The sequence below is a fragment of the Carassius auratus genome, chromosome 9, assembly GCF_003368295.1.
Source record: "Carassius auratus strain Wakin chromosome 9, ASM336829v1, whole genome shotgun sequence".
NCBI classification, from domain to species: domain Eukaryota; kingdom Metazoa; phylum Chordata; class Actinopteri; order Cypriniformes; family Cyprinidae; genus Carassius; species Carassius auratus.
This window is the reverse complement of record NC_039251.1, coordinates 24,509,134-24,522,349: the sequence shown is the minus strand read 5'-3', so window position 1 is coordinate 24,522,349 and position 13,216 is coordinate 24,509,134. Positions and strand designations below refer to the sequence as shown.

General features: G+C 39.1%; 1 protein-coding gene across 3 annotated transcripts in view; it reads right to left on the bottom strand.

Moving 5' to 3' along the window:
• Positions 1-96: 96 nt before the first annotated feature.
• Positions 97-13,216, bottom strand: part of bmpr2b (bone morphogenetic protein receptor, type II b (serine/threonine kinase)) — a 65,882-nt gene continuing 52,762 nt past the window's right edge. The window contains exons 7-14 of one of the 3 annotated variants that reach the window (XR_003292816.1): positions 11,903-12,017; positions 8,811-8,971; positions 8,498-8,645; positions 7,578-7,714; positions 6,984-7,156; positions 4,731-6,037; positions 3,379-3,824; positions 3,075-3,164 (exon numbers count right to left, since the gene is read on the bottom strand). Coding sequence is in view for 2 of the 3 variants with exons in the window: in XM_026272194.1 (XP_026127979.1) it covers positions 2,872-3,164; positions 4,731-6,037; positions 6,984-7,156; positions 7,578-7,714; positions 8,498-8,645; positions 8,811-8,971; positions 11,903-12,017 (2,334 nt within the window). In the remaining variant the exon portion in view is untranslated. Of the gene's footprint in view, positions 3,825-4,730; positions 6,038-6,983; positions 7,157-7,577; positions 7,715-8,497; positions 8,646-8,810; positions 8,972-11,902; positions 12,018-13,216 lie in introns of all 3 variants that reach the window. The other 2 variants (XM_026272194.1, XM_026272195.1) reach the window with 2 other exon arrangements.

The window sequence follows — 13,216 nt, the reverse complement described above, 5'->3', positions numbered from 1 at the left end:
AATCAAATTAAACTTCAGCGTAAGTAGTTTATAAACGATCCCATTAGTTATACATTTGACCGGTTAAGAGGAAACAAATGACAAGTGAACATCATATAAAGGTTTTCATTAATATAATCTTTAATCAACGGAGTAATGCAGGGTTGTACAGCAAGCTTCATTTTCTAAATGACATTTTAAAACATTTTCTGAATAGACTAAAAGCATGAGTTATCATTTGTTCTTTTTCTCAAAGTGCTTACTTTACAAGCTGTAATAGAAAACATGTCAGTGGCTTTTTTTGAACATCCATCTACGCAGGGGGCCAAATGAAGACTTTCAGCTTCAAAATGAACTCAAAAGTAAAAAAGAAAACCAGCAGCTCGTCAACACAGACCCTTCATTTATTCACTCATACGCACCCCCAAAATATAGCCGATACTCAAAAGTTTGTGTTTAGGGAGCACTTTGTTAGCCATTTGTTGGTTTTGCGAGTTTAATGAGTTCCAATCAATGTAGGTTTCAATAAACTGATTCATTTTAAATGCAAGAGTACAACTTGGTTTAGTTAAAACATTCCTGCAACTTGACTGAATTAAAAAAAAGACCTGCTTCAAGAAAAAAACAAGGCATGTAATATCTGTAAATGATTCAGCATCCAACAGTGTGCTGTAAACCTGGACAAAGGCTCTGGTGTAAACATCTTGCATTATTAACATGAAGCAGATGGACAGTCCTCCTGAACAAACTACACGGCTTCATCAACGTTTTATCTTTAGTCTAAATCATAAACGTTTGTTTATTCCAGTCAAATTAGCACTGGAGGTTTGTTTAGTCTTTGATTAGGCTATTATTCCTCATTTCAGTTCACAATCTTCTCCAGCATTCACACTGACGTATCTAGCTGAGAACAGTCTGGCGTTACTGTGTTTATCTCACAGTGATTTAGCGTTGTTCTTGGTCCCAAAGCAACAGATGAAGAGTCTGTATATGTGCATACAAATGCACCATATATATTTACAGCACAGAGGTTAGCCTATATTACAAACATGTACAAAAAAAAGTCAGACTAAAGCACTGATTGGTTAAGAAAAGAGGGCGTGAGAAACTAAACTGCACTGCATCGTCTTGTTTTCCGACAGAAAAAGCCAGTGGAAGGGAAAAATCAGATGACTTTTTGAAAGTTCCCCGCTCTGGAATGGACAAAGTCCAAAGATAATGCTGGCTTGTGGCAAATCATGGTTAATCCCCGCACGCGTTATGGAAAACGCATACAAGCACAATAAGGGCTCTCTGATCAAACATGTGCTATCTTCGTTTTTCCTGGTATTTCAAGCTAAGCAGGGCCTTGCTATATAAAGGGAATTTTCCTCATCACTATGTTATTATTTGAATGGATCGTGTCCACAGTTTTCCACAAAAGGCAGCAGTAGTAGGATAAAAAACACGGCTAAAACTACATGCATTTCTGATGTATTTGTTTGAAAGTAGAATAGAAATAAGATAAATTTACATGATTATAAACAACTTACCAATTAGATTTCATGAGAACAATAAACCCAGAGAATGAAGATGGCCCTGGGTACTACATAAATTAAAAAAAAGAGAAAAATCACTTCAGAAACAGCTAAAATGGATAAAATCATGATTTGTTATTGTACACTATCATGTCAGCTTATTTTAACAAAGGCTAAAACAGAAGTAAAGTAGCCGTGAGCTTCAGTCTGTACATACTGTATATATTTTGTTCAAAGCGTATGTACGTATACATGTGTGTTTTTTCTTTCTGAAGCACATTCACTGTCCTGGCAGAGATGGGAAGTGGATAGTAATGTCTGACTGACGCCTTTTCAGCGGTGATCCGAGGAGCTCAGTAAAGCAGAAGTAGACCCATACACGCACATTTACATACACTTTCACAAGAGGTAAAACTGCACTGAGCATGTGCAGAGACGGACTTGATTATTCAGTGTCTTCAGAAAGCAGGATTGCCAGCAAACAGTCCAGGTTGATGCCTGACTTGTAGTGTAACAGGAAAAAAAAAACTAGTACTTGTTGAAGCTTGTGAGAAGTCCAGTAGTCAAAGCAAACACCCCAAGATTTTCTGTTTACTTCCCTTTTCGAGAGTGGTGGGATTGGTGAAAAGGTGCGGGATTGTCATTTGTGGGACGTTTCGATGTTTGCAGTTGGGGTGGCCGAAAGGACACAGGATTGCCACTGCTAAGTGCAGTGCTTCAAGATATTAAAATAAAAGAAACAAAAGCGGCAAAAAACACATAGCAAAATGAAATTGTCTTATGGAGCACCTCAAAGCTAAAGTCTATTGCACATTTCAAAATATATATATATATATATATATAAAAAAAACTGAGTACACAGAGACATACATCAAATATAAAACATATGAATGTACTGTAGGTTAAACGGTATTAGAGTTGAAGTCAACCCTGTCTTAAAGACCACTGCCTTTTTTGTTTTCTTTAGATGGACATGATTTGAATAATAATTAACTATGATTGTTAAATCAACACATTGTCATTTACGTTTTTCAGTTTTAAGACCAGTCACGGTCGGAGGATTTGTGTTTAAGATTGCTTAGAAGAAAAAAAAAAAGTGCAACAAATGAAAGAACAACCGTAAAAACTATCGAAAAAGAAACAACAAAAACAACTGGAAGCATTTTATGCCAATGTTGCTGCATAGCTGGGTTCGGTTTAAAGCGATTTCTTCAAAACAAGTCGGATTTAGGTTCGACAAAAGTTAAGTGCTTGCCAAATTACGTCCCTTCAGGAGTCGGCTTTCCAAAAACGTTTTTGCGAATTTCTTTTCGGTCATTAGCTGGATCAGTTCTTTGAGCACGGTAGCATAGACGAACCCCTCCTGCGTTCGAGTTCACAGGCAGGTCATATCTGGCGGGTCGGAGGTTAGAGCGGCAGTCGCAGTTCCACCGCTGACCAGCAACACAGCGATGCTGGATTTCGATTGGCCAGAACTTGGGTGAGCACCTCCAGTCGCTGCCGTCCCCGTCTGCTGGCTGTGCCCATTGTTATTCACCTCTCCGTCCAGCGTTTCTGAAGAGACGACCCATGTAGAAGGACGCCACCTTTTCAAAGAATAAGGTGTCTTCACACGCTTCTTAATCTTTTCGGCCGATCCGGCTTTTCCCTCTTGAGACACGACCTCATCTAAAACAGAAAAGGAGGTCATGTTTTAACAGACATCCTTGATACTTCAATGAAAAACAGTTGTGTGTTGCAATGTGTCTATTGGGAATACTAAGAGAGCTGCTCCAAACATCCCGCCCAGTGAAGCACAAGAGAGCAGTATTTCAGCACACTCAAATTTGTGGTTGACCTTTCCCACACTAACTCTCTCTGTGTGCGCTCCAGTCTGAATCACCGGGTTCGAGCGGTTCATGTCTCCGCTCCGTCATCACGCTCGCATCTGTCTGTTAGCATCACTCTTTATCGCCGCTGCCAACTGAGGGCAAATGTTTTCTGGATTCTTATCAATCCAGTGGAATTTCCTTCCTTTTCAACATCTAAACACTCCACCACAAAGAGCTGGAGAGTGGGAGAGAAAGTATGATTAGTCACTCATCCTTTTTTTCTACGAAATGTTTAGCTTCTGTGGAGGTGTGCTCTGAGCAAAGCATGATATAGTGAGCTCAGATGGGAAACCAGCCTGGCGTCCTGTTTTGGGTGGTTATTGTTTACAGCCAGGCTGACACGCACGCCAGCTCCTGGGGACGCTGTTCATCAGGGATGGTCTGAGACTGTCTCCAAACTCATCACAACACAGCTCGGCTGGTACAAGCATACCAATGGTGGTTGATTTATCTAGGACTTCAGTGGAAATACAGCTTTGTTTAAAATAACACTCTATGCTCCAAAAATCTCTATTATGTGTAATTCATGTTGGATAACAATAATGTAGCATCTAAAAAAGCAAACTCGCGCAATATCACTAATTGTTTAAATTGAAAGTTCTGATTTAATCTACATGAACATCAGGATTACATGAACACAATGTTCACACAAGGTTGGGCTCAGTAAGAATATGATTTTTATTTAGAAAAGATGCATTAAATTGATTCAAAATAAACAATAAAAAGTTAAAAACATTTAAAAAGCATCAAAATTAAACTGTTTTTCAACATTAATAAAAACAGTTATTTTTCTGCATTTTCACATCCATAACAAGCATTTTGATAGGAGATGATGACGAATACGAAAAAAAAAAAAAAAACTGAAAAAAAAGTTCAAACTATGTGTGCAAGGACCGTTAGTCTCACAAAGGCTGCACTGCCTGTTTTCTTTTGAATATTAATTTAAAAGTAATTGATTCCTGCTTCCTGTCAATGCTGAATTTTCAGCGTTATTACTCCAGGCTGTCACATGAGCCTTCAAAAATCATTATAATATGCTGATTTGCTGCGAAAGATTTATTATCAATGTCGAAAACAGTTGTGCTGCATAATATTTTTGTAAATATTTTTTTTTTCTCAAAATTGTTTGTAGAACAGAAAGCTCTAAAGAACAGCATTTACTTGAAACAAAAACATTTTGTGAAATTCTAAATGTCTTTACTGTACTTTAAACCAATTTAATGCATCCTTGCTGAATAAAAAATTGTTGCTACCAAAATTCTGGAACAGCATTTTCGTTGGAGAGCACCTATGACAGCATTGACACCTATTCCAGGCATTTCAAAACCTAGTGACTTCAGGTCCAAACTAAAACTGATCTTACCCAATAGAGAAGAATCCTGGGAAGCTGCTGACAGGTCCAGTGAGTTTGGCCGCTCGGGTCTCCTGGGCTTATGGCGTCTCAGAGGAACCCCATCATCCCTTCCATCTGGTGCCCCCGGAGGGCAGGTTAATGTCTCCATCGGGGTGTCTACAGGTGCTAAGGTACGAATCATGGCGGTTGTGTGGATGTTGCTGTTGTTGTTATTGGAGTTGGTGCGACCGGAGAGATCACGTGCTGCTGGCTGCTCTCTCCTCAACAGGGGCTCGTGTTCATCGGGACTGGAGTTGATGTTGAGGCGGCTGTCTTCTCCACTCAGCTGGCTCTGGAGCAGAGGTGCACCACCGTCACCTTGTGGCCCAGCTGGGTTGGTGTTCCCAAATGGATCAGATGAGCCAGTGCCACTGCCCCCACCATATCCATTAACAACGACCACTCCAACGCCGCTGCGGACACTGGGCCCATTGTTAGTGACGGTGGCCAAGTGTGGCTCGACTGTCACTACAGTGTTCATCTTGGCTACGCCCGTCTCCACCTGCTTCAGGTTGGACTTGTGCTTGCCGAACTTCAACCGTGACGACGAGGACTCCCTGCCAGAGTTTTTGGTGTTGAGAGGTAAGCTGGTGGGCCGCTTGGGGAGATTCTGCTGTTTGGGAAGAGGGAACATGGCTGTAGGAGTGTCGCCCATTCCACTGCCGCCCACCCCAAAATCAGCCTGGCTGCCAGTTCCTGATCCTCCAGTCACTTCTGCGGCGAGTTTGATCAGCGGGTACAAGAGGCTGGAGCTGCCCGAGCTGAGCGGGTCAGGAGCACTGAACTGCTTCTGCGAATGCTCCATCAGGTTCTCATCCGAGCTTTCTTTCAGGTTCTTGTCCACCTCCTTGGGGTCCAGTTTGGTGGTCTCCAGGTCCTCTTCTGTGAGCTGAAGGCACACTGGTACACTTCCCCGGGCTCCGGCCTCCTCGGAGTGACCTGACTCAGAGATGGTGGTCATGATGGTGCTGGGCGTGAGGCCTGTGGTAGTAGTTGTGGTGGACAGACTCGTGCCGCTGGTCTCTGGACTGGGCAGCCGAGCTTGGGCCTGTGCCTGCTGTCTCTCATAGTTGATAGAGTTTCTGTTCTTCTCTCCTGTCACCGCCACGCTGCCACTGATGCCGCTAACGCCCACACCACCCACAGAGGACGTGCCAGACGTGGAGACGTCACCTGGGAGGTTCTTCACCATGCCCTCATGATCCTCGATGTAAGAGGATGAAGAGTAATCTGGATAAGAGCCCACCTTGGGAGCCCTGCGACTGTGGGTAAGATTCCTACAAGAACAGAGAGAGAGAACAGGGGTCAAACCGGAGAACAGATGGTCCATTTAATTAAATGTGCTGTAAATATCAGATAACGTACAGGTCATTATCACAAAATAAACCCTGACAGGGTGATCAGGAGCCCATCAAGAATGACCCTGAAGTGGTTTATGTTATATTTGCTGGCATACAGTACATAATCCCACTTTGTACATGGATATTAACCAAATATTTTTTTTTATTTTAAATATAACATTATTATAATATTATATAATATTTTACAAATTATGTTTATATCTTACATATATTCCCTACATAATAAATTACCCTTATTATGTCATATTTTGCATATCATTATTCATTATATTATTTGTAAAAAAAAAAAAAAGAAGAAAAAGGTCTGGCTGACAGTAAATTATCCCCTTATAATATCCAGCTACATTATCTATGAATTATAATGCATATTTATGATTTTTTATATATATTTGCTGGTTGACAGTACATTATCCCACTAATTACACGACTATTAACTTAAAAAAAATAAGCCTTTATTTTTAATATAACAATAACATTATTAAAACATTGTAATACATTTTAAGAATTATGTTCATACCTTACATACCCTAAAGAATAAAATTATTTTTAATGACTTATTTTGTAATATTTTGCAAATTATTATTTATGATACTATTTTGTAAAAATGAAAAGTTAATTATTTCACTTATTATACCTAGCAACATTATCTATGAATAATAATGTAGATTTAAGAATAATAAAATACATAAACAAATTTTTCTACTTTTTTTTTGTACTTCACATTTATTAGTTGAAAGGCAGAGAGCAAGGCAAAAAAAATCTAATTACATGAAGCCCAGTCAAGAACAATTAAGTGTGTAATAAGCATTTATTGACGAGCTGGTCAGGAGTGACTGTGAGAGTGTGTGAGGTGTGCTCAGACCTCTCGTTCTGCAGCGCTGTGCTCATGGGATTGATGGTGGGGCTGACGGGTTTGTTTCTTTCCCAGATCAGCAGCAGTTCTGCCATACGCTCTTCTGCACACTGCGCTGTCAGACGAGCCTCTGCGTCCTGATCCCAGCAATCCTCCATAGTCTCCTTGAGAGAGCGCACGGCCTGGGAGAGAGGAGAGTCAATGTGTCGAAAGCACAGCGATAATAAAACTACAGCGGTGGTTGCCACAACATTGTTATGTGCTCATCATGTTCGATTTCATCATGCTTGAATCACTTGAGATTCTGTTGTAAACACATTGTGCTGCAAAGACCAGCGTATAATGTGTGCTGATATCTGCGGGTGCATCCAACAGGATGGTTAACTAGCCTAACCATGACCAGGTTCACCAAATGAAACTAATTCAGCTTGGTTGGCCAGGAGCAACTGGTTCCCACTTCATGGTCTTTTCAGCAGAGAGGGAAAATGCACAGAACATAAATCGTCTTCTATGTTGTTGTATGAAGAGCTTCAGCTGAACTTGCAGCAATAATCTGACCACTTCCTGTCACAAGAACAGAATGAGATTGCCTCAGTGACTCACCAAGCTGTTCTCCTTCCAAGCTTCGGGGAACTTGGGTCTCTGTTTCTCTCTGGACACCATCACCTGCATGTCCTCAAAGGAGGGGTGGTTCCCTGCCTCGGCCTGGAAGGCCATCTGGTAATCTGGCACTGCCTCCCCTTCAAAAAAAACAAAGTAAAATCAGTCAGTAGAGACCTCCATAAGCCTGCACTCACTAGAATTAACTGAAAAATACTCAATGAAACGAGGCACACTCATATTTCATGAACATAATGAGCAGGATACAACACAGTGTTTGTTGTAACCCAACGGTGTAGCCTAGTGGTTATGGATATAAGAGGTTAAACTTAGGGACGCGTCAAGATGCTCAACAAGATACCCACCAACCAGATGGACAATTTTCTTTTGACAGGGATTAGTTAAGAAACAACTTCTCTGAGAGGATGCTGATCGCGTACCGTTACACTCCCTACACAAGTTTCACCTCTAAATTCAGCCCAAACCCCAAATTATCTATGAGCTACCATCACCAAAGCACTGCTTAAAATAAAAAATAAAAAATCCTCTTTTAATGAAAAATATCAAGACAAATACGGTCGGACATCCTGCTGTCAGCAATGTTCCTAGTATGCATAATCCATAAGTCTGTATGAGGAGAACAATCATTCTGTGCTATAAAATATTAAATTTTACATGTAATATAAACACTTTCATATAATAAAAAGATGAAGGCGTTTTGTTTTGGGAGGTTTTTGCCTCCTTGTTGTGCATTAAACCTTACTTATACCATGGAAGCATGTTAGCATTGACAGCTGTCATTTATAAAAGTGGATAAAATAAATAAAAATGTACTTTTGTGACGATACATGTTACAGCCAGTTCTGCTTAGCAAGCAATATATCCACATCCTGTTGTTTGTGCAGAGCTGTGGTCCTCCTCACCTGGAAAAAGGTCAGTGCATCTCATGAAGGTCTCCCAGTAGATGAGGCCGATGGCGTACATGTCCACCTGTTTCAAAGCCGACTCGCAGTCCCTGAGGTTCACCGCTCCCTCCAGCACTTCTGGCGCCATGTAGCGGATTGTGCCCACCTAGACAACAGAGCAGTACAGGTGTGAGGGGAGACGTGCTCTTATGGCGGGTCTGGATCAGCAATTCTGGACACTTCCGACTACCAACAAGACCATAACTGGGTCATGTGCACTAACAATAATACTGTTATAATATTCCAGTCAAGCGAGTGCTTATGGGCGGACCTCACTGATAGCAGCGTTCTCTTCTTCACCGGGCCGTACGAGACGATTTCCCGTCAGTTTCATGGACAGGCCAAAGTCACTGATCACACATGTGCCATCGTTCTTCACCAGAACATTACGGCTGTTTAGATCCCGGTGTGAAATGGCGGGTTTATATAAATCTGTAACAGAGAGATGATGTTGAAAGAGTTTTAATAACTGTGGGGTCACAGACAGTGCATCTAAAGACTGTCTGATAACATTTTAAAACAGATTCAAATAGAAATTAATTGTAATAATATTTCACTGTTTTTACTGTATTTTTGATCAAACGCAACCTTAGAATAAGGTCATAAAGTTTTTTGTTTTTTTTAAACATTTACATTTTTTTTTATGAATGTACGTTTATACAAATTAAATAAATTAGTGAATGTTAAAAGGGATTTTCACTGACCATAAGAGACCCTGGACCACAAAATCAGTCATAAGGGTCAATATTCTGAACTGAAAATCATCTGAAACTGAATAAATAATCTTTCCATTGATGTATGGTCTGCTAGGATAGAACAATATTTACAACTATGAGATTCTGGAATCTGAATATGAGAAAAAAAATTATAAAAAAATTATATTATATATATACACACACACACATATACACACACACACACACACACATATATATATATATATATATATATATATATATATATATATATACACACACACACATATATATATATATATATATATATATATATATATATATACATACATATAAGCCTTTAAAGTTGTACAAAATTAAGTCCTTAGCAATGCATATTACCAATTGAAAATTAAGTTTTGATATATTTATAGTAGAAAATATCTTCATGGAACATGATCTTTACTTAAAATCCTAATGATTTTTAGCATAAAAGAAAAATGGATAATTCCGACCCATACAAAGTATTGTTGGTTATTGCTGTGGGACTTCAGACTGGTTTTGTGGTCCAGGGTCACATTGTTTTTGAGATGTCTTTACAAACCACTTGCACAACACAGCCAGCAGATGGCGCTGAGAGAAGCACATGATGTGAGTAATAGTTTCAGGATGAATGCCCTCTCTCCCAGTTCTTCCCCCATCCTCCACACGCATGCTGCCTGTCTGGCTCTAAAGTTCAGCCAGTAACGAGGGCAGCCGCTGAGTAATCTGAAGCACGACTGTACGGAGATCAGCTCGTAATGACGACATACGCAGGAAGCTGGTGAACTGCTGCTCTGAGATCAGTTCGTAATGAAGGTAGGGTCAGAGACAGCCGAGTGGGAAATGAACTTGAGGTCTGATGAGAGCAGACTGTCTGCAGACCTTTGGCGATGCTACAGGAGCACCCAGAGAAACACGAGGAGCACCACGCACAAATAAGCAGAGTGTTTTCTCTTTTGCACCCCACACTGGCCCTTTAAGACCAAAAAAACCCCAGCAACAACGTTGATCATCATGCTGAACTGAAAACCAGTTTCCATGGAAAACGCCTTGGGTAACCGTCATATTTCAAACTGTCCATCTTAATCTAATTTTATACATTTAAGAAGCTTTTTGCGGCCAAGAATCTCCAGCGACTGCATTCTTAACTACACGCCGTCGTTCTGTTAAACACAAAGACACATCGTAAATACAATAATGAATAGTGTCTCATTCATCTTCCAGAAAACGTTCTGTCTGACCCAGATGTGCAGATTGGAGAAGGAAGCTTCTATGTGACGCAGCAGAGCAGTCAACTGGCTCTTTGGGTGGATTCGCACAGCTTTTTTTAACCCATGTGGTTAGAGACACATTCCTGCTAAGCTAAGGCTAAGAGTGTTGTCTCTACAGCACTCAAGACCCATTCACTGAAGAAACAAGTGCAAGAAAGCACACACAGAAAACCAGAACATTCACCTTGCTCAATACTGTATTCAGCCTCTATTTTTCTTCTACATGAATTTATTAAAATGCGTGTCATGTATCTTATAACCACATCTGCGACTCCAGGGTATGTTATGATTTATATCTCCCACCAGACTTCTGCTAAATTATATGCCAATCAAACAGCAAAGTCTGTTGACATCGAAATGGAAAGATAAGTACTTGCTTCTTATTTGAAGATTTGAAGTCAGACATCAAACGGCTTTTAAGGGAATTCTGAATCTGTGATCATCTTTAAAGTCTCCTAGTGGTCAGATGACGCACGTTCATATGTTCAAACTGCAAGCTGGTGCCAAACTTAAAAGGCTTGTGTTATCTCCCATGAGACTTTGCTAATTTCTATGCCCATCACACCTGTGGTGAATCAGCCACCACTAGCAGAAACAAACTGAACTGCAATGTTCTTGGATTGAAATCTTAAATAGATAATTTACTGTTGAAAAATTTAGGGCAAGAGTTTTTTTTTTTTTTTTTTGAGAGAAGTCTCTTATATGCACTACAGCTAAATTTATTTGATCAAAAATACAATCAAATTGTAATATTGTTCAATTTGATTACTATTTAATTGTCAGCATCATTACTCCAGTCTTAAGTGTCACATGATCCTTCAGAAGTCCTTCTAATATGCTGATTTTATATTTTCGGAAAGCATATTTCAGGATTCTTGATAAACAAAGTTAAAAACATTAATATTTATTAATTTAGCAGATTATTTTATCCAAAGCAACTCACAAAAGGAACGACTTACAAAACTGCATTTATTCTAAATAAATTTTTGTAACATTATAAATATATTCATTGTCACGCTTGATCAATTTAATGCACCCCTGCTTGATGGTTAATATGGTTACGTTTTAATATTCATTTTATATATAGTCATTATGAATTTATTAATTCATACCGTAACTCGAGTATTATTCATTTATTTTGTTTAATTCCAGTCATACTCATATTCCATTGAAATAGTATTTTTCTTCCTTGTATTTGATATTTAAAAGGTTTGACAAAATATATTCTCTTTTCTTTCATTTGACACATAAAATGTACAAGATATCAATTTGTTTACAGAAACTAGGGTTCATTCCTTCGAATGGGCAGCCAAATATACCTGAAGCTGCAGAAAAAGAAAGAAAGGGCTAGAATGAAGTCTGTGTGTGACCCTCACCTCCTCTCAGCAGCTCGGTGTGCAGGTAGGCCAGACCTCTCGTCACCGAATGTGCCAGACGACAGCAGCTCACCCAGTCCATCGTGTGCAGACTCAGGTACCGACACAGAGAGCCCTGCAAACACACAATACAGTTAAACTAGTACACACACACACACACACACACACACAAGTCTGTAACTGCTGAAACACACCACTTAAAGGGTCATGAAAGTACATGCGGTAGTTATTGCAGTAGCAGTAACATCTCGCTTGTAGAAAATAAGAACTGTGCTTTAAACACTGTTCTACAATAACAATCTATCCACATCAATATCGCTGCTTTTTCCCTGCACATCTCATCATTGCTTTAACATCAGCATTTCAAAACTCTGCAGAGCAGATATGAAGCTTATGAAGCTCTTGAATAATGAATTGGTGCTTCAACAAAGTTGAATGTAAAGCCGCCTGCAACTAATTACTGCCTCTGGGGTATTTAGGCAACGCAATTAAAACTACCAGCAACAACAAACAGTGCTGTACACGTAACAGAGAATGTTTCCCCGAACGAAACTACAGAAGTAATACTGTAGATTAGATTTAATGGGTTCAACAGGAAGCTACTGTACATACAGTACATGCAGTGCTGTAGAGAGGCGGATGTAATTATGCATGTTGTAGAAATATCAATAACTGTCATACTGTGAGCCAATTTAAAAAGTGGGTCAAATAGTTGCTTATTAGTTGACAGTCACTGTGGGATGCTGCGTTTAACTTTGAACTGTAATCTCACTAAGGTCACTGTCCTGATGGCAAGCTTTTGAAATACTGCGACATAGAAAGCGACAAATGTGAATCAAGTGATGATTACAGAATTTAATTTTGTATATTTAAAATATTTTATTTGCAACATTTTTCTGCACTTGGCTGAGCATAGTAATCAATCATAGATGTGTTTGTTATTGAATCCAGTGGTCAATCAAATTAGGATAGAATACAGGCGTTGTTGCATTTTTCAATAAATTAAAGAACCTGGCACGCAGTTGTCCTACACAAAACAAATAGTTAAATCTAAATAAGATAATTAAACATAAATAAGATGTGTTATGATATGGTTACAATATAAGTAAAACAGACAACAAAACATTTTCAAATTAACAAAATATAAGGTAATATATTATGGTTAAAACTTTACTTAACATACATATACTGTATATATATTTTTTTCTTTTGCAAAAAAAAAATACATATATGGTAATATTATGACATGGTTGCAATATAAGTAAAACACCAAATCTTTTTTTTTATAAAATTAACAAAATAAAATAAGGTAGC